The sequence below is a fragment of the Oncorhynchus clarkii genome, chromosome 10, assembly GCF_045791955.1.
Source record: "Oncorhynchus clarkii lewisi isolate Uvic-CL-2024 chromosome 10, UVic_Ocla_1.0, whole genome shotgun sequence".
NCBI lineage: Eukaryota > Metazoa > Chordata > Actinopteri > Salmoniformes > Salmonidae > Oncorhynchus > Oncorhynchus clarkii.
Genome location: NC_092156.1, coordinates 3,742,996 through 3,764,712, shown reverse-complemented (window position 1 = coordinate 3,764,712; position 21,717 = coordinate 3,742,996). Strand labels below are relative to the sequence as shown.

Here is a 21,717-nt window from a genome sequence, read left to right as displayed (position 1 = left end):
GCAGGCTTGATATACAGTGAGATATATAATCAAATAGTAAAAAAATGACAAAAAACAAACCAACAGTAAAAACAAAATTATAAAAATAATTATAACAATTCTAATGTGGGTTTGTTTGTGGAGTTGTGAAATTAGCTGGGGCCATCCATGTCCTTTACAAAGGATAAAAAAAGTTTGGTTTATTTAAACAAAAAATATTTTTATGTTGCTTAACTTCGTTTAGCCGATGGTTAAAAGTAGGAGGAAACCGAGGAAACCGATCCTTCTACTGAAGCAGTACAAGACGTCTAGCTAGAAGTGCAGTAAATGCCAGCCTGTTGCACATAGAACTGGGGGACCTCCTGTGGTACCACTCCATAGAACTGAGGGGCCTCCTGTGGTGCCACTCCATAGAACTGAGGGGCCTCCTGTGGTACCAGTCCATAGAACTGTTTAGAGGGGCCTCCTGTGGTGTCACTCCATAGATCTGTTTAGAGGGGCCTCCTGCACTGCCACTCCATAGAACTGAGGGGCCTCCTGTGGTGTCACTCCATAGAACTGTTTAGAGGGGCCACTCATGTCCAAGACATGTGTAATAAAGTAGCAGGAGCCTGCTTACATCGGTCACAAGTGAGATCTATTTCTGGCCTTGGATAAAAAAATGTTTTGACCAATACAGCTGATGGACTATTTTAAATTGATTTACAGCATGTCTTAAGGTATATAGATGAAGAATGTATTCTCTGAAGCATACTCTGACAAGTCTAGTCTAAAAGTTGTTCACCTAAATCCTCTTCCCATTGGTTCTTTTTAAGAGAGTTCAAGGAATCCAGATTGTGTGAGTTGAATAATGTATAGATAAAGCTTATACTCCGTTTAATATGAGGGTTCACTTTAAGAAATATAATCTCGAAGGGAGGTAGGTGAGCGTGACGGGACGAGACTCGAGGATGAAGATACAAAATTAAGCCGTTGCAGGTATCTAAAGAAATGGGATCTAGGAATATTAAACTTTTACACCAACAACTTTATTAGAGATCTTTGAAATTGTGTGACCCAAATATTTCAATTTCAGTGTCGTCACTCTGAAGGGCACACGACTAAAATAAATTTACAGCAAGATTAAAAGACATCAATTCACTTTTTTATTTTTTTTGTAGAGTAACCTTTAACCCGGATATTTACCAACTGTCTTTAGTAGAACCTGGACCTCTGGAAGACCAGCTAAAGGGTCAGACATGTATACAAGCCCTCAAAGAAGGTGTGGAGTAAGGTGGTATTGCCGACGAACTCCGAAGTGTATCATTTTAAAAGTTATGAAAGCATGAACTGACCTCCGAAACGATCAATGCATGTGTTTCCCAGCTCGTCAGTTATCTCGGGTATAGTTTTGTTTGCGGTTCTCTGGCGCAGCTGGTGTGACTAGCATTTTCCATGATTTCTCTCCACGTTCATAATGTTGGTATGGAGATTGACTCATGATTTCTCTCCACGTTCATAATGTTTGGTATGGAGATTGACTCATGATTTCTCTCCACGTTCATAATGTTTGGTATGGAGATTGACTCATGATTTCTCTCCACGTTCATAATGTTGGTATGGAGATTGACTCATGATTTCTCTCCACGTTCATAATGTTGGTATGGAGATTGACTCATGATTTCTCTCCACGTTCATAATGTTGGTATGGAGATTGACTCATGATTTCTCTCCACGTTCATAATGTTGGTATGGAGATTGACTCATAATTTCTCTCCACGTTCATAATGTTGGTATGGAGATTGACTCAATAGATTTTCAGCTCGTCGAGTTGAAAGAAGATTAAACTCTGAAGTGTCAAACTGTTGTTTTAATCTGCGGTTGAAGAGGGTGAATATGACATATCCAAATCCCAGATGTTATTTGTAAATTCCCCTAGACGTTGAATATGGCACTTCCTTAATCTTGCGCTGTACGACATAATTTGGCCTCTTAGTCAAGCATTTGATTCCCTTACTGTAGTAGGAGACATTCCAGGGGTTTGATTAAACTCGAGAAACAGTTCAATCTGAGATTATATAAAAGCAACAAGGGTTTCTTCTGATAGCAGTAGTGAGTTAGGACAACAAGGGTTTCTTCTGATAGCAGTAGTGAGTTAGGACAACAAGGGTTTCTTCTGATAGCAGTAGTGAGTTAGGACAACAAGGGTTTCTTCTGATAGCAATAGTGAGTTAGGACAACAAGGGTTTCTTCTGATAGCAGTAGTGAGTTGAGACAACAAGGGTTTCTTCTGATAGCAGTAGTGAGTTGAGACAACAAGGGTTTCTTCTGATAGCAGTAGTGAGTTGAGACAACAAGGGTTTCTTCTGATAGCAGTAGTGAGTTAGGACAACAAGGGTTTCTTCTGATAGCAGTAGTGAGTTAACCCTTGTGTGGTGTTCGGGTCTGTGGGCCCCATTTTCAATGTTTACTAGAAATAATAATTTTTAGACCTGCGACTCAATGGCCTCAATGTAAAATAACACATTTTCATTGAATGCACAGAGCAACCAGCCCCAGGACCAGCCTATCAGCAACCAGCCTATCAGCAACCAGCCCATCAGCAACCAGCCCATCAGCAACCAGCCCCAGGACCAGCCCATCAGCAACCAGCCCATCAGCAACCAGCCCCTGGACCAGCCTATCAGCAACCAGCCCCAGGACCAGCCCATCAGCAACCAGCCCCAGGACCAGCCCATCAGCAACCAGCCCATCAGCAACCAGCCCATCAGCAACCAGCCCATCAGCAACCAGCCTATCAGCAACCAGCCCATCAGCAACCAGCCCATCAGCAACCAGCCCATCAGCAACCAGCCCATCAGCAGCCAGCCCATCAGCAACCAGCCCATCAGCAACCAGCCCATCAGCAACCAGCCCATCAGCAACCAGCCTCTGGACCAGCCCCAGGACCAGCCCATCAGCAACCAGCCCCTGGACCAGCCCATCAGCAACCAGCCCCAGGACCAGCCCATCAGCAACCAGCCCCTGGACCAGCCCATCAGCAACCAGCCTCTGGACCAGCCCCAGGACCAGCCCATCAGCAACCAGCCCCTGGACCAGCCCCAGGACCAGCCCATCAGCAACCAGCCCATCAGCAACTAGCCTCTGGACCAGCCCCAGGACCAGCCCATCAGCAACCAGCCCCTGGACCAGCCCATCAGCAACCAGCCCCAGGACCAGCCCATCAGCAACCAGCCCCAGGACCAGCCCATCAGCAACCAGCCCCAGGACCAGCCCATCAGCAACCAGCCCATCAGCAACCAGCCCATCAGCAACCAGCCCATCAGCAACCAGCCTATCAGCAACCAGCCCATCAGCAACCAGCCCATCAGCAGCCAGCCCATCAGCAACCAGACCATCAGCAACCAGCCCATCAGCAGCCAGCCCATCAGCAACCAGCCCATCAGCAACCAGCCCATCAGCAACCAGCCCATCAGCAACCAGCCCCAGGACCAGCCCATCAGCAACCAGCCCCTGGACCAGCCCATCAGCAACCAGCCCCTGGACCAGCCCATCAGCAACCAGCCCCTGGACCAGCCCATCAGCAACCAGCCCATCAGCAACCAGCCCCTGGACCAGCCCATCAGCAACCAGCCCCTGGACCAGCCCATCAGCAACCAGCCCCAGGACCAGCCCATCAGCAACCAGCCCCTGGACCAGCCCATCAGCAACCAGCCCCTGGACCAGCCCATCAGCAACCAGCCCCAGGACCAGCCCATCAGCAACCAGCCCCTGGACCAGCCCCAGGACCAGCCCATCAGCAACCAGCCCCTGGACCAGCCCATCAGCAACCAGCCCCAGGACCAGCCCATCAGCAACCAGCCCCAGGACCAGCCCATCAGCAACCAGCCCCTGGACCAGCCCATCAGCAACCAGCCCCAGGACCAGCCCATCAGCAACCAGCCCCAGGACCAGCCCCAGGACCAGCCCATCAGCAACCAGCCCCAGGACCAGCCCATCAGCAACCAGCCCCAGTACCAGCCCATCAGCAACCAGCCCCAGGACCAGCCCATCAGCAACCAGCCCCTGGATCATCCCATCAGCAACCAGCCCCTGGACCAGCCCGAGGACCAGCCCATCAGCAACCAGACCCTGGACCAGCCCATCAGCAACCAGCCCCAGGACCAGCCCATCAGCAACCAGCCCCAGGACCAGCCCATCAGCAACCAGCCCCTGGACCAGCCCATCAGCAACCAGCCCATCAGCAACCAGCCCCAGGACCAGCCCCAGGACCAGCCCATCAGCAACCAGCCCCTGGACCAGCCCCAGGACCAGCCCATCAGCAACCAGCCCATCAGCAACTAGCCTCTGGACCAGCCCCAGGACCAGCCCATCAGCAACCAGCCCCTGGACCAGCCCATCAGCAACCAGCCCCAGGACCAGCCCATCAGCAACCAGCCCCAGGACCAGCCCATCAGCAACCAGCCCCAGGACCAGCCCATCAGCAACCAGCCCATCAGCAACCAGCCCATCAGCAACCAGCCCATCAGCAACCAGCCCCAGGACCAGCCCATCAGCAACCAGCCCCTGGACCAGCCCATCAGCAACCAGCCCCTGCACCAGCCCATCAGCAACCAGCCCCTGGACCAGCCCATCAGCAACCAGCCCATCAGCAACCAGCCCCTGGACCAGCCCATCAGCAACCAGCCCCTGGACCAGCCCATCAGCAACCAGCCCCAGGACCAGCCCATCAGCAACCAGCCCCTGGACCAGCCCATCAGCAACCAGCCCCTGGACCAGCCCATCAGCAACCAGCCCCAGAACCAGCCCATCAGCAACCAGCCCCTGGACCAGCCCATCAGCAACCAGCCCCTGGACCAGCCCCAGGACCAGCCCATCAGCAACCAGCCCCTGGACCAGCCCATCAGCCCATTAAACTCTGAAGTGTCAAACTGTTGTTTTAATCTGCGGTTGAAGAGGGTGAATATGACATATCCAAATCCCAGATGTTATTTGTAAATTCCCCTAGACGTTGAATATTGCACTTCCTTAATCTTGCGCTGTACGACATAATTTGGCCTCTTAGTCAAGCATTTGATTCCCTTACTGTAGTAGGAGACATTCCAGGGGTTTGATTAAACTCGAGAAACAGTTCAATCTGACATTATATAAAAGCAACAAGGGTTTCTTCTGATAGCAGTAGTGAGTTAGGACAACAAGGGTTTCTTCTGATAGCAGTAGTGAGTTAGGACAACAAGGGTTTCTTCTGATAGCAGTAGTGAGTTAGGACAACAAGGGTTTCTTCTGATAGCAATAGTGAGTTAGGACAACAAGGGTTTCTTCTGATAGCAGTAGTGAGTTGAGACAACAAGGGTTTCTTCTGATAGCAGTAGTGAGTTGAGACAACAAGGGTTTCTTCTGATAGCAGTAGTGAGTTGAGACAACAAGGGTTTCTTCTGATAGCAGTAGTGAGTTAGGACAACAAGGGTTTCTTCTGATAGCAGAAGTGAGTTAACCCTTGTGTGGTGTTCGGGTCTGTGGGCCCCATTTTCAATGTTTACTAGAAATAATAATTTTTAGACCTGCGACTCAATGGCCTCAATGTAAAATAACACATTTTCATTGAATGCACAGAGCAACCAGCCCCAGGACCAGCCTATCAGCAACCAGCCTATCAGCAACCAGCCCATCAGCAACCAGCCCATCAGCAACCAGCCCCAGGACCAGCCCATCAGCAACCAGCCCATCAGCAACCAGCCCCTGGACCAGCCTATCAGCAACCAGCCCCAGGACCAGCCCATCAGCAACCAGCCCCAGGACCAGCCCATCAGCAACCAGCCCATCAGCAACCAGCCCATCAGCAACCAGCCCATCAGCAACCAGCCTATCAGCAACCAGCCCATCAGCAACCAGCCCATCAGCAACCAGCCCATCAGCAACCAGCCCATCAGCAGCCAGCCCATCAGCAACCAGCCCATCAGCAACCAGCCCATCAGCAACCAGCCCATCAGCAACCAGCCTCTGGACCAGCCCCAGGACCAGCCCATCAGCAACCAGCCCCTGGACCAGCCCATCAGCAACCAGCCCCAGGACCAGCCCATCAGCAACCAGCCCCTGGACCAGCCCATCAGCAACCAGCCTCTGGACCAGCCCCAGGACCAGCCCATCAGCAACCAGCCCCTGGACCAGCCCCAGGACCAGCCCATCAGCAACCAGCCCATCAGCAACTAGCCTCTGGACCAGCCCCAGGACCAGCCCATCAGCAACCAGCCCCTGGACCAGCCCATCAGCAACCAGCCCCAGGACCAGCCCATCAGCAACCAGCCCCAGGACCAGCCCATCAGCAACCAGCCCCAGGACCAGCCCATCAGCAACCAGCCCATCAGCAACCAGCCCATCAGCAACCAGCCCATCAGCAACCAGCCTATCAGCAACCAGCCCATCAGCAACCAGCCCATCAGCAGCCAGCCCATCAGCAACCAGACCATCAGCAACCAGCCCATCAGCAGCCAGCCCATCAGCAACCAGCCCATCAGCAACCAGCCCATCAGCAACCAGCCCATCAGCAACCAGCCCCAGGACCAGCCCATCAGCAACCAGCCCCTGGACCAGCCCATCAGCAACCAGCCCCTGGACCAGCCCATCAGCAACCAGCCCCTGGACCAGCCCATCAGCAACCAGCCCATCAGCAACCAGCCCCTGGACCAGCCCATCAGCAACCAGCCCCTGGACCAGCCCATCAGCAACCAGCCCCAGGACCAGCCCATCAGCAACCAGCCCCTGGACCAGCCCATCAGCAACCAGCCCCTGGACCAGCCCATCAGCAACCAGCCCCAGGACCAGCCCATCAGCAACCAGCCCCTGGACCAGCCCCAGGACCAGCCCATCAGCAACCAGCCCCTGGACCAGCCCATCAGCAACCAGCCCATCAGCAACCAGCCCCAGGACCAGCCCATCAGCAACCAGCCCCTGGACCAGCCCATCAGCAACCAGCCCCAGGACCAGCCCATCAGCAACCAGCCCCAGGACCAGCCCCAGGACCAGCCCATCAGCAACCAGCCCCAGGACCAGCCCATCAGCAACCAGCCCCAGTACCAGCCCATCAGCAACCAGCCCCAGGACCAGCCCATCAGCAACCAGCCCCTGGATCATCCCATCAGCAACCAGCCCCTGGACCAGCCCGAGGACCAGCCCATCAGCAACCAGACCCTGGACCAGCCCATCAGCAACCAGCCCCAGGACCAGCCCATCAGCAACCAGCCCCAGGACCAGCCCATCAGCAACCAGCCCCTGGACCAGCCCATCAGCAACCAGCCCATCAGCAACCAGCCCCAGGACCAGCCCCAGGACCAGCCCATCAGCAACCAGCCCCTGGACCAGCCCCAGGACCAGCCCATCAGCAACCAGCCCATCAGCAACTAGCCTCTGGACCAGCCCCAGGACCAGCCCATCAGCAACCAGCCCCTGGACCAGCCCATCAGCAACCAGCCCCAGGACCAGCCCGTCAGCAACCAGCCCCAGGACCAGCCCATCAGCAACCAGCCCCTGGACCAGCCCATCAGCAACCAGCCCATCAGCAACCAGCCCATCAGCAACCAGCCTATCAGCAACCAGCCCATCAGCAACCAGCCCATCAGCAGCCAGCCCATCAGCAACCAGACCATCAGCAACCAGCCCATCAGCAGCCAGCCCATCAGCAACCAGCCCATCAGCAACCAGCCCATCAGCAACCAGCCCATCAGCAACCAGCCCCAGGACCAGCCCATCAGCAACCAGCCCCTGGACCAGCCCATCAGCAACCAGCCCCTGGACCAGCCCATCAGCAACCAGCCCCTGGACCAGCCCATCAGCAACCAGCCCATCAGCAACCAGCCCCTGGACCAGCCCATCAGCAACCAGCCCCTGGACCAGCCCATCAGCAACCAGCCCCAGGACCAGCCCATCAGCAACCAGCCCCTGGACCAGCCCATCAGCAACCAGCCCCTGGACCAGCCCATCAGCAACCAGCCCCAGGACCAGCCCATCAGCAACCAGCCCCTGGACCAGCCCCAGGACCAGCCCATCAGCAACCAGCCCCTGGACCAGCCCATCAGCAACCAGCCCCAGGACCAGCCCATCAGCAACCAGCCCCAGGACCAGCCCATCAGCAACCAGCCCCTGGACCAGCCCATCAGCAACCAGCCCCAGGACCAGCCCATCAGCAACCAGCCCCAGGACCAGCCCCAGGACCAGCCCATCAGCAACCAGCCCCAGGACCAGCCCATCAGCAACCAGCCCCAGTACCAGCCCATCAGCAACCAGCCCCAGGACCAGCCCATCAGCAACCAGCCCCTGGACCAGCCCATCAGCAACCAGCCCCAGGACCAGCCCATCAGCAACCAGCCCCTGGACCAGCCCATCAGCAACCAGCCCCAGGACCAGCCCATCAGCAACCAGCCCCAGGACCAGCCCATCAGCAACCAGCCCCTGAACAAGCCCATCAGCAACCAGCCCCAGGACCAGCCCATCAGCAACCAGCTCCAGGACCAGCCCATCAGCAACCAGCCCCTGGATCATCCCATCAGCAACCAGCCCCTGGACCAGCCCGAGGACCAGCCCATCAGCAACCAGACCCTGGACCAGCCCATCAGCAACCAGCCCCAGGACCAGCCCATCAGCAACCAGCCCCAGGACCAGCCCATCAGCAACCAGCCCCTGGACCAGCCCATCAGCAACCAGCCCATCAGCAACCAGCCCCAGGACCAGCCCCAGGACCAGCCCATCAGCAACCAGCCCCAGGACCAGCCCATCAGCAACCAGCCCCAGGACCAGCCCATCAGCAACCAGCCCCAGGACCAGCCCATCAGCAACCAGCCCCTGGACCAGCCCATCAGCAACCAGCCCATCAGCAACCAGCCCATCAGCAGCCAGCCCATCAGCAACCAGCCCATCAGCAACCAGCCCATCAGCAACCAGCCCCAGGACCAGCCCATCAGCAACCAGCCCCTGGACCAGCCCATCAGCAACCAGCCCCTGGACCAGCCCATCAGCAACCAGCCCCTGGACCAGCCCATCAGCAACCAGCCCATCAGCAACCAGCCCCTGGACCAGCCCATCAGCAACCAGCCCCTGGACCAGCCCATCAGCAACCAGCCCCAGGACCAGCCCATCAGCAACCAGCCCCTGGACCAGCCCATCAGCAACCAGCCCCTGGACCAGCCCATCAGCAACCAGCCCCAGAACCAGCCCATCAGCAACCAGCCCCTGGACCAGCCCATCAGCAACCAGCCCCTGGACCAGCCCCAGGACCAGCCCATCAGCAACCAGCCCCTGGACCAGCCCATCAGCAACCAGCCCCAGGACCAGCCCATCAGCAACCAGCCCCAGGACCAGCCCATCAGCAACCAGCCCCTGGACCAGCCCATCAGCAACCAGCCCCAGGACCAGCCCATCAGCAACCAGGACCAGCCCCAGGACCAGCCCATCAGCAACCAGCCCCAGGACCAGCCCATCAGCAACCAGCCCCAGTACCAGCCCATCAGCAACCAGCCCCAGGACCAGCCCATCAGCAACCAGCCCCTGGACCAGCCCATCAGCAACCAGCCCCAGGACCAGCCCATCAGCAACCAGCCCCTGGACCAGCCCATCAGCAACCAGCCCCAGGACCAGCCCATCAGCAACCAGCCCCAGGACCAGCCCATCAGCAACCAGCCCCTGAACCAGCCCATCAGCAACCAGCCCCAGGACCAGCCCATCAGCAACCAGCTCCAGGACCAGCCCTTCAGCAACCAGCCCCTGGACCAGCCCATCAGCAACCAGCCCCTGGACCAGCCCGAGGACCAGCCCATCAGCAACCAGACCCTGGACCAGCCCATCAGCAACCAGCCCCAGGACCAGCCCATCAGCAACCAGCCCCAGGACCAGCCCATCAGCAACCAGCCCCTGAACCAGCCCATCAGCAACCAGCCCCAGGACCAGCCCATCAGCAACCAGCTCCAGGACCAGCCCTTCAGCAACCAGCCACCTGGACCAGCCCATCAGCAACCAGCCCCTGGACCAGCCCGAGGACCAGCCCATCAGCAACCAGACCCTGGACCAGCCCATCAGCAACCAGCCCCAGGACCAGCCCATCAGCAACCAGCCCCAGGACCAGCCCATCAGCAACCAGCCCCTGGACCAGCCCATCAGCAACCAGCCCATCAGCAACCAGCCCCAGGACCAGCCCCAGGACCAGCCCATCAGCAACCAGCCCCAGGACCAGCCCATCAGCAACCAGCCCCTGGACCAGCCCATAAGCAACCAGCCCCAGGACCAGCCCCAGGACCAGCCCATCAGCAACCAGCCCCAGGACCAGCCCATCAGCAACCAGCCCCAGGACCAGCCCATCAGCAACCAGCCCCAGGACCAGCCCATCAGCAACCAGCCCCTGGACCAGCCCATCAGCAACCAGCCCCAGGACCAGCCCCAGGACCAGCCCATCAGCAACCAGCCCCAGGACCAGCCCATCAGCAACCAGCCCCTGGACCAGCCCATCAGCAGCCAGCCCCAAGACCAGCCCATCAGCAACCAGCCCCAGGACCAGCCCATCAGCAACCAGCCCCAGGACCAGCCCCAGGACCAGCCCATCAGCAACCAGCCCATCAGCAACCAGCCCCAGGACCAGCCCGTCAGCAACCAGCCCATCAGCAACCAGCCCCAGGACCAGCCCATCAGCAACCAGCCCCAGGACCAGCCCCAGGACCAGCCCATTCAGCAACCAGCCCCAGGACCAGCCCATCAGCAACCAGCCCCAGGACCAGCCCATCAGCAACCAGCCCCAGGACCAGCCCCAGGACCAGCCCATTCAGCAACCAGCCCCAGGACCAGCCCATCAGCAACCAGCCCATCAGCAACCAGCCCCAGGACCAGCCCATCAGCAACCAGCCCCTGGACCAGCCCATCAGCAACCAGCCCCTGGACCAGCCCATCAGCAACCAGCCCCAGGACCAGCCCATCAGCAACCAGCCCCTGGACCAGCCCATCAGCAACCAGCCCCTGGACCAGCCCCAGGACCAGCCCATCAGCAACCAGCCCCTGGACCAGCCCATCAGCAACCAGCCCCAGGACCAGCCCATCAGCAACCAGCCACAGGACCAGCCCATCAGCAACCAGCCCCTGGAAAAGCCCATCAGCAACCAGCCCCAGAACCAGCCCATCAGCAACCAGCCCCAGGACCAGCCCCAGGACCAGCCCATCAGCAACCAGCCCATCAGCAACCAGCCCCAGCCCATCAGCAACCAGCCCCAGGACCAGCCCATCAGCAACCAGCCCATCAGCAACCAGCCCCAGCCCATCAGCAACCAGCCCCAGGACCAGCCCATCAGCAACCAGGACCAGCCCATCAGCAACCAGCCCCAGGACCAGCCCATCAGCAACCAGCCCCAGGACCAGCCCATCAGCAACCAGCCCCTGGACCAGCCCATCAGCAACCAGCCCCAGGACCAGCCCCAGGACCAGCCCATCAGCAACCAGCCCCAGGACCAGCCCATCAGCAACCAGCCCCAGGACCAGCCCATTCAGCAACCAGCCCCAGAACCAGCCCATCAGCAACCAGCCCCAGGACCAGCCCATCAGCAACCAGCCCCAGGACCAGCCCATCAGCAACCAGCCCCAGGACCAGCCCCAGGACCAGCCCATCAGCAACCAGCCCCAGGACCAGCCCATCAGCAACCAGCCCCAGGACCAGCCCATCAGCAACCAGCCCCAGGACCAGCCCATTCAGCAACCAGCCCCAGAACCAGCCCATCAGCAACCAGCCCCAGGACCAGCCCATCAGCAACCAGCCCCTGGACCAGCCCATCAGCAGCCAGCCCCAGGACCAGCCCATCAGCAACCAGCCCCAGGACCAGCCCATCAGCAGCCAGCCCCAGGACCAGCCCCAGGACCAGCCCATCAGCAACCAGCCCATCAGCAACCAGCCCCAGGACCAGCCCATCAGCAACCAGCCCATCAGCAACCAGCCCCAGGACCAGCCCATCAGCAACCAGGCCCAGGACCAGCCCCAGGACCAGCCCATTCAGCAACCAGCCCCAGGACCAGCCCATCAGCAACCAGCCCCAGGACCAGCCCATCAGCAACCAGGACGAGCCCATCAGCAACCAGCCCCTGGACCAGCCCATCAGCAACCAGCCCCTGTACCAGCCAATCAGCAACCAGCCCCTGGACCAGCCCATCAGCAACCAGCCCCTGGACCAGCCCATCAGCAACCAGCCCCTGGACCAGCCCATCAGCAACCAGCCCCTGGACCAGCCCATCAGCAACCAGTCCCTGGACCAGCCCATCAGCAACCAGCCCCAGGACCAGCCCATCAGCAACCAGGCCAAGGACCAGCCCATCAGCAACCAGCCCCTGGACCAGCCCATCAGCAACCAGCCCCTGGACCAGCCCATCAGCAACCAGCCCCTGGACCAGCCCATCAGCAACCAGTCCCTGGACCAGCCCATCAGCAACCAGCCCCAGGACCAGCCCATCAGCAACCAGGCCAAGGACCAGCCCATCAGCAATCAGGCCCAGGACCAGCCCTTGGACCAGCCCATCAGCAACCAGCCCCAGGACCAGCCCATCAGCAACCAGCCCCAGGACCAGCCCATTCAGCAACCAGCCCCAGGACCAGCCCCAGGACCAGCCCATTCAGCAACCAGCCCCAGGACCAGCCCATCAGCAGCCAGCCCCAGGACCAGCCCATCAGCAACCAGCCCCAGGACCAGCCCATCAGCAACCAGCCCCAGGACCAGCCCATCAGCAACCAGCCCCAGGACCAGCCCATCAGCAACCAGGACCAGCCCATCAGCAACCAGCCCCAGAACCAGCCCATCTGCAACCAGCCCCAGGACCAGCCCATCAGTAATCAGCCCCAGGACCAGCCCATCAGCAATCAGCCCCAGGACCAGCCTGTCAGCAACCAGCCCCAGGACCAGCCAATCAGCAACCAGCCCCAGGACCAGCCCATCAGCAATCAGCCCCAGGACCAGCCCATCAGCAACCAGCCCCAGGACCAGCCTGTCAGCAAAAAGCCCCAGGACCAGACCGTCAGCCGCCAGCTCAAGGACCAGCCAATCAGCAACCAGCCCCAGGACCAGCCCCAGGACCAGCCCATCAGCAACCAGCCCCAGGACCAGCCCATCAGCAACCAGCCCCTGGACCAGCCCATCAGCAACCAGTCCCTGGACCAGCCCATCAGCAACCAGCCCCAGGACCAGCCCATCAGCAACCAGGCCAAGGACCAGCCCATCAGCAACCAGCCCATCAGCAACCAGCCCCAGGACCAGCCCATCAGCAACCAGGCCCAGGACCAGCCCCAGGACCAGCCCATTCAGCAACCAGCCCCAGGACCAGCCCATCAGCAACCAGCCCCAGGACCAGCCCATCAGCAACCAGGACGAGCCCATCAGCAACCAGCCCCAGGACCAGCCCATCAGCAACCAGGACGAGCCCATCAGCAACCAGCCCCTGGACCAGCCCATCAGCAACCAGCCCCAGGACCAGCCCATCAGCAACCAGGACCAGCCCATCAGCAACCAGCCCCAGGACCAGCCCATCTGCAACCAGCCCCAGGACCAGCCCATCAGCAATCAGCCCCAGGACCAGCCCTTGGACCAGCCCATCAGCAACCAGCCCCAGGACCAGCCCATCAGCAACCAGCCCCTGGACCAGCCCATCAGCAACCAGCCCCTGGACCAGCCCATCAGCAACCAGCCCCAGGACCAGCCCATCAGCAACCAGCCCCTGGACCAGCCCATCAGCAACCAGCCCCTGGACCAGCCCATCAGCAACCAGCCCCAGGACCAGCCCATCAGCAACCAGCCCCTGGACCAGCCCATCAGCGACCAGCCCCAGGACCAGCCCCAGGACCAGCCCATTCAGCAACCAGCCCCAGGACCAGCCCATCAGCAACCAGCCCCAGGACCAGCCCATCAGCAACCAGCCCCAGGACCAGCCCATCAGCAACCAGCCCCAGGACCAGCCCATCAGCAACCAGGACCAGCCCATCAGCAAACAGCCCCTGGACCAGCCCATCAGCAACCAGCCCCTGGACCAGCCCATCAGCAACCAGCCCCTGGACCAGCCCATCAGCAACCAGCCCCTGGACCAGCCCATCAGCAACCAGCCCCTGGACCAGCCCATCAGCAACCAGTCCCTGGACCAGCCCATTCAGCAACCAGCCCCAGGACCAGTCCCAGGACCAGCCCATTCAGCAACCAGCCCCAGGACCAGCCCATCAGCAGCCAGCCCCAGGACCAGCCCATCAGCAACCAGCCCCAGGACCAGCCCATCAGCAACCAGCCCCAGGACCAGCCCATCAGCAACCAGCCCCAGGACCAGCCCATCAGCAACCAGGACCAGCCCATCAGCAACCAGCCCCAGGACCAGCCCATCAGCAATCAGCCCCAGGACCAGCCCATCAGCAATCAGCCCCAGGACCAGCCAGTCAGCAACCAGCCCCAGGACCAGCCCATCAGCAACCAGCCCCAGGACCAGCCCATCAGCAACCAGCCCCAGGACCAGCCTGTCAGCAACCAGCCCCAGGACCAGCCCATCAGCAACCAGCCCCAGGACCAGCCCATCAGCAACCAGCCCCAGGACCAGCCCATCAGCAACCAGCCCCAGGACCAGCCCATCAGCAACCAGCCCCAGGACCAGCCCATCAGCAACCAGGACCAGCCCATCAGCAACCAGCCCCAGGACCAGCCCATCTGCAACCAGCCCCAGGACCAGCCCATCAGCAATATGCCCCAGGACCAGCCCATCAGCAACCAGCCCCAGGACCAGCCCATCAGCAACCAGCCCCAGGACCAGCCCATCAGCAACCAGGACCAGCCCATCAGCAACCAGCCCCAGGACCAGCCCATCTGCAACCAGCCCCAGGACCAGCCCATCAGCAATCAGCCCCAGGACCAGCCCTTGGACCAGCCCATCAGCAACCAGCCCCAGGACCAGCCCATCAGCAACCAGCCCCAGGACCAGCCCATTCAGCAACCAGCCCCAGGACCAGCCCCAGGACCAGCCCATTCAGCAACCAGCCCCAGGACCAGCCCATCAGCAACCAGCCCCTGGACCAGCCAATCAGCAACCAGCCCCTGGACCAGCCCATCAGCAACCAGCCCCTGGACCAGCCCATCAGCAACCAGCCCCTGGACCAGCCCATCAGCAACCAGCCCCTGGACCAGCCCATCAGCAACCAGCCCCAGGACCAGCCCATCAGCAACCAGCCCCTGGACCAGCCCATCAGCGACCAGCCCCAGGACCAGCCCCAGGACCAGCCCATTCAGCAACCAGCCCCAGGACCAGCCCATCAGCAACCAGCCCCAGGACCAGCCCATCAGCAACCAGCCCCAGGACCAGCCCATCAGCAACCAGGACCAGCCCATCAGCAACCAGCCCCAGAACCAGCCCATCTGCAACCAGCCCCAGGACCAGCCCATCAGTAATCAGCCCCTGGACCAGCCCATCAGCAATCAGCCCCAGGACCAGCCCATCAGCAACCAGCCCCTGGACCAGCCCATCAGCAACCACTCCCAGGACCAGCCCATCATTAACCAGCCCCAGGACCAGCCCATCAGCAACCAGCCCCTGAACCAGCCCATCAGCAACCAGCCCCTGGACCAGCCCATCAGCAACCAGCCCCTGGACCAGCCCATCAGCAACCAGCCCCTGGACCAGCCCATCAGCAACCAGCCCCTGGACCAGCCCATCAGCAACCAGCCCCAGGACCAGCCCATCAGCAACCAGCCCCTGGACCAGCCCATCAGCAACCAGCCCCAGGACCAGCCCATCAGCAACCAGGACCAGCCCATCAGCAACCAGCCCCTGGACCAGCCCATCAGCAACCAGCCCCTGGACCAGCCCATCTGCAACCAGGACCAGCCCATCAGCAACCAGCCCCTGGACCAGCCCATCAGCAACCAGCCCCAGGACCAGCCCATCAGCAACCAGCCCCAGGACCAGCCCATCAGCAACCAGCCCCAGGACCAGCCCATCAGCAACCAGGACCAGCCCATCAGCAACCAGCCCCTGGACCAGCCCATCAGCAATCAGCCCCAGGACCAGCCCATCAGCAACCAGCCCCTGGACCAGCCCATCAGCAACCACTCCCAGGACCAGCCCATCATTAACCAGCCCCAGGACCAGCCCATCAGCAACCAGCCCCTGAACCAGCCCATCAGCAACCAGCCCCTGGACCAGCCCATCAGCAACCAGCCCCTGGACCAGCCCATCAGCAACCAGCCCCTGGACCAGCCCATCAGCAACCAGCCCCTGGACCAGCCCATCAGCAACCAGCCCCAGGACCAGCCCATCAGCAACCAGCCCCTGGACCAGCCCATCAGCAACCAGCCCCAGGACCAGCCCATCAGCAACCAGGACCAGCCCATCAGCAACCAGCCCCTGGACCAGCCCATCAGCAACCAGCCCCTGGACCAGCCCATCAGCAACCAGGACCAGCCCATCAGCAACCAGCCCCTGGACCAGCCCATCAGCAACCAGCCCCAGGACCAGCCCATCAGCAACCAGCCCCTGGACCAGCCCATCAGCAACCAGCCCCAGGACCAGCCCATCAGCAACCAGGACCAGCCCATCAGCAACCAGCCCCTGGACCAGCCCATCAGCAACCAGCCCCTGGACCAGCCCATCAGCAACCAGCCCCTGGACCAGCCCATCAGCAACCAGGACCAGCCCATCAGCAACCAGCCCCTGGACCAGCCCATCAGCAACCAGCCCCTGGACCAGCCCATCAGCAACCAGCCCCTGGACCAGCCCATCAGCAACCAGCCCCTGGACCAGCCCATCAGCAACCAGCCCCAGGACCAGCCCCTGGACCAGCCCATCAGCAACCAGCCCATCAGCAACCAGCCCCAGGACCAGCCCATCAGCAACCAGCCCCAGGACCAGCCCATCAGCAACCAGGACCAGCCCATCAGCAAACAGCCCCTGGACCAGCCCATCAGCAACCAGCCCCTGGACCAGCCCATCAGCAACCAGCCCCTGGACCAGCCCATCAGCAACCAGCCCCTGGACCAGCCCATCAGCAACCAGCCCCTGGACCAGCCCATCAGCAACCAGTCCCTGGACCAGCCCATTCAGCAACCAGCCCCAGGACCAGTCCCAGGACCAGCCCATTCAGCAACCAGCCCCAGGACCAGCCCATCAGCAGCCAGCCCCAGGACCAGCCCATCAGCAACCAGCCCCAGGACCAGCCCATCAGCAACCAGCCCCAGGACCAGCCCATCAGCAACCAGCCCCAGGACCAGCCCATCAGCAACCAGGACCAGCCCATCAGCAACCAGCCCCAGGACCAGCCCATCAGCAATCAGCCCCAGGACCAGCCCATCAGCAATCAGCCCCAGGACCAGCCTGTCAGCAACCAGCCCCAGGACCAGCCCATTAGCAACCAGCCCCAGGACCAGCCCATCAGCAACCAGCCCCAGGACCAGCCTGTCAGCAACCAGCCCCAGGACCAGCCCATCAGCAACCAGCCCCAGGACCAGCCCATCAGCAACCAGCCCCAGGACCAGCCCATCAGCAACCAGCCCCAGGACCAGCCCATCAGCAACCAGCCCCAGGACCAGCCCATCAGCAACCAGGACCAGCCCATCAGCAACCAGCCCCAGGACCAGCCCATCTGCAACCAGCCCCAGGACCAGCCCATCAGCAATCAGCCCCAGGACCAGCCCATCAGCAATCAGCCCCAGGACCAGCCTGTCAGCAACCAGCCCCAGGACCAGCCCATCAGCAACCAGCCCCAGGACCAGCCCATCAGCAACCAGCCCCAGGACCAGCCCATCAGCAACCAGGACCAGCCCATCAGCAACCAGCCCCAGGACCAGCCCATCAGCAACCAGCCCCAGGACCAGCCCATCAGCAACCAGCCCCAGGACCAGCCCATCAGCAACCAGCCCCAGGACCAGCCCATCAGCAACCAGCCCCAGGACCAGCCCATCAGCAACCAGGACCAGCCCATCAGCAACCAGCCCCAGGACCAGCCCATCTGCAACCAGCCCCAGGACCAGCCCATCAGCAATCAGCCCCAGGACCAGCCCATCAGCAATCAGCCCCAGGACCAGCCTGTCAGCAACCAGCCCCAGGACCAGCCCATCAGCAACCAGCCCCAGGACCAGCCCATCAGCAACCAGCCCCAGGACCAGCCCATCAGCAACCAGGACCAGCCCATCAGCAACCAGCCCCAGGACCAGCCCATCTGCAACCAGCCCCAGGACCAGCCCATCAGCAATCAGCCCCAGGACCAGCCCTTGGACCAGCCCATCAGCAACCAGCCCCAGGACCAGCCCATCAGCAACCAGCCCCAGGACCAGCCCATTCAGCAACCAGCCCCAGGACCAGCCCCAGGACCAGCCCATTCAGCAACCAGCCCCAGGACCAGCCCATCAGCAGCCAGCCCCAGGGCCAGCCCATCAGCAACCAGCCCCAGGACCAGCCTATCAGCAACCAGCCCCTGGACCAGCCTATCAGCAACCAGCCCCTGGACCAGCTAATCAGCAACCAGCCCCTGGACCAGCCAATCAGCAACCAGCCCCTGGACCAGCCCATCAGCAACCAGCCCCTGGACCAGCCCATCAGCAACCAGCCCCTGGACCAGCCCATCAGCAACCAGCCCCTGGACCAGCCCATCAGCAACCAGCCCATCAGCAACAAGCCCCAGGACCAGCCCATCAGCAGCCAGCCCCAGGACCAGCCCATCAGCAACCAGCCCCAGCCAGCCCCAGGACCAGCCCATCAGCAACCAGCCCCAGGACCAGCCCATCAGCATTCCCATTCCTGGGGCTGGTCCTGGGGCTGGTTGCTGATGGGCTGGTCCTGGGGCTGGTTGCAGATGGGCTGGTCCTGGGGCTGGTTGCTGATGGGCTGGTCCTGGTTGCTGATGGGCTGGTCCTGGGGCTGGTTGCTGATGGGCTGGTCCTGGGGCTGGTTGCTGATGGGCTGGTCCTGGGGCTGGTTGCTGATGGGCTGGTCCTGGTTGCTGATGGGCTTCAGCAGCCAGCCCCAGGACCAGCCCATCAGCAACCAGCCCCTGGACCAGCCCACCAGCAACCAGCCCATCAGCAATCAGGACCAGCCCATCAGCAATCAGCCCCAGGACCAGCCTGTCAGCAAAAAGCCCCAGGACCAGACCATCAGCCGCCAGCTCAAGGACCAGCCAATCAGCAACCAGCCCCAGGACCAGCCCCAGGACCAGACCATCAGCAATCAGCCCCAGGACCAGCCCCTGGACCAGCCCATCAGCAACCAGCCCCAGGACCAGCCCATCAGCAACCAGCCCCAGGACCAGCCCCAGGACCAGCCCCAGGACCAGCCCATCAGCAACCAGCCCCAGGACCAGCCCATCAGCAACCAGCCCCAGGACCAGACCATCAGCAATCAGCCCCAGGACCAGCCCCTGGACCAGCCCATCAGCAACCAGCCCCAGGACCAGCCCATCAGCAACCAGCCCCAGGACCAGCCCCAGGAACAGCCCCAGGACCAGCCCATCAGCAACCAGCCCCAGGACCAGCCCATCAGCAACCAGTCCCAGGACCAGCCCATCAGCAAGCAGCCCCTGGACCAGCCCATCAGCAACCAGCCCCAGGACCAGCCCAGGACCAGCCCATCAGCAACCAGCCCCTGGACCAGCCCATCAGCAACCAGCCCCTGGACCAGCCCATCAGCAACCAGCCCCTGGACCAGCCCATCAGCAACCAGCCCCAGGACCAGCCCCAGGACCAGCCCCAGGACCAGCCCATCAGCAACCAGCCCCAGGACCAGCCCATCACCAATCAGCCCCAGGACCAGCCCATCAGCAATCAGCCCCAGGACCAGCCCATCAGCAACCAGCCCCAGGACCAGCCTGTCAGCAAAAAGCCCCAGGACCAGACCGTCAGCCGCCAGCTCAAGGACCAGCCAATCAGCAACCAGCCCCAGGACCAGCCCCAGGACCAGCCCATCAGCAACCAGCCCCAGGACCAGCCCATCAGCAACCAGCCCCAGGACCAGACCATCAGCAATCAGCCCCAGGACCAGCCCCTGGACCAGCCCATCAGCAACCAGCCCCAGGACCAGCCCATCAGCAACCAGCCCCAGGACCAGCCCATCAGCAACCAGCCCCAGGACCAGCCCATAAGCAACCAGCCCCTGAACCAGCCCATCAGCAACCAGCCCCAGGACCAGCCCCTGGACCAGCCCATCAGCAACAAGCTCCAGGACCAGCCCATCAGCAATCAGCCCCAGGACCAGCCCATCAGCAACAAGCTCCAGGACCAGCCCATCAGCAATCAGCCCCAGGACCAGCCCATCAGCAATCAGCCCCAGGACCAGCCTGTCAGCAAACAGCCCCAGGACCAGCCCCAGGACCAGCCCATCAGCAACCAGCCCATCAGCAACCAGCCCCAGGACAAGCCCCAGGACCAGCCCATTCAACAACCAGCCCCAGGACCAGCCCCAGGACCAGCCCATCAGCAGCCAGCCCCAGGACCAGCCCATAAGCAACCAGCCCCAGGACCAGCCCATCAGCAACCAGCCCCAGGACCAGCCCATCAGCATCCAACCCCTGGACCAGCCTGTCAGCAACCAGCCACAGGAACAGCCCCAGGACCAGCCCATCAGCAACCAGCCCCTGGACCAGCCTGTCAGCAACCAGCCCCAGGACCAGCCCGTCAGCAACCAGCCCCAGGACCATCCCGTCAGCAACCAGCCCCAGAACCAGCCCCTGGACCAGCCCATCAGCAACCAACCCCAGGACCAGCCCATCAGCAACCAGCCCCAGGACCACCCCATCAGCAACCAGCCCCAGGACCAGCCTGTCAGCAAAAAGCCCCAGGACCAGCCTGTCAGCAAACAGCCCCAGGACCAGCTCGTCAGCCCCCAGCTCAAGGACCAGCCAATCAGCAACCAGCCCCAGGACCAGCCCCAGGACTAGCTCATCAGCAACCAACCCCAGGACCAGCCTGTCAGCAACCAGGCCCAGGACGAGCCCATCAGCAACCAGCCCCAGGACCAGCCCATCAGCAACCAGCCCCAGGACCAGCCCATCAGCAACCAGCCCCAGGACCAGCCCATCAGCAACCAGCCCCAGGACCAGCCCGTCATCAGCCAGCCCCAGGAACAGCCCATCAGCAACCAGCCCCAGGACCAGCTCGTCAGCCCCCAGCTCAAGGACCAGCCAATCAGCAACCAGCCCCAGGACCAGCCCCAGGACTAGCTCATCAGCAACCAACCCCAGGACCAGCCTGTCAGCAACCAGGCCCAGGACGAGCCCATCAGCAACCAGCCCCAGGACCAGCCCATCAGCAACCAGCCCCAGGACCAGCCCATCAGCAACCAGCCCCAGGACCAGCCCATCAGCAACCAGCCCCAGGACCAGCCCGTCATCAGCCAGCCCCCGGAACAGCCCATCAGCAACCAGCCCCAGGACCAGCCCCAGGACCAGCCCATCAGCATCCAACCCCTGGACCAGCCCATCAGCAATCAGCCCCAGGACCAGCCCCAGGACCAGCCCATAAGCAACCAGCCCCAGGACCAGCCCATAAGCAACCAGCCCCAGGACCAGCCCATCAGCAACCAGCCCGTCAGCAACCAGCCCAGCACCAGGCCCAGGACCAGGACCAGCCCCAGGACTAGCCCATCAGCAACCAACCCCAGGACCAGCCTGTCAGCAACCAGGCCCAGGACGAGACCATCAGCAACCAGCCCCAGGACCAGCCCATCAGCAACCAGCCCCAGGACCAGCCCATCAGCAACCAGCCCCAGGACCAGCCCATCAGCAACCAGCCCCAG

The 21,717-nt window shown here is 61.7% G+C and overlaps 1 protein-coding gene across 1 annotated transcript in view; it reads left to right on the top strand.

Annotated features, from left to right (window-relative positions):
* LOC139419796 (uncharacterized) overlaps nt 1-21,717 on the top strand; it is an 81,306-nt gene that overhangs the window by 31,834 nt on the left and 27,755 nt on the right. Inside the window, exons 2-4 of the mRNA XM_071169780.1 lie at nt 19,732-19,910; nt 20,455-20,596; nt 21,164-21,377. Coding sequence (XP_071025881.1) covers nt 19,732-19,910; nt 20,455-20,596; nt 21,164-21,377 — 535 coding nt within the window. The remainder of the gene's footprint in view (nt 1-19,731; nt 19,911-20,454; nt 20,597-21,163; nt 21,378-21,717) is intronic.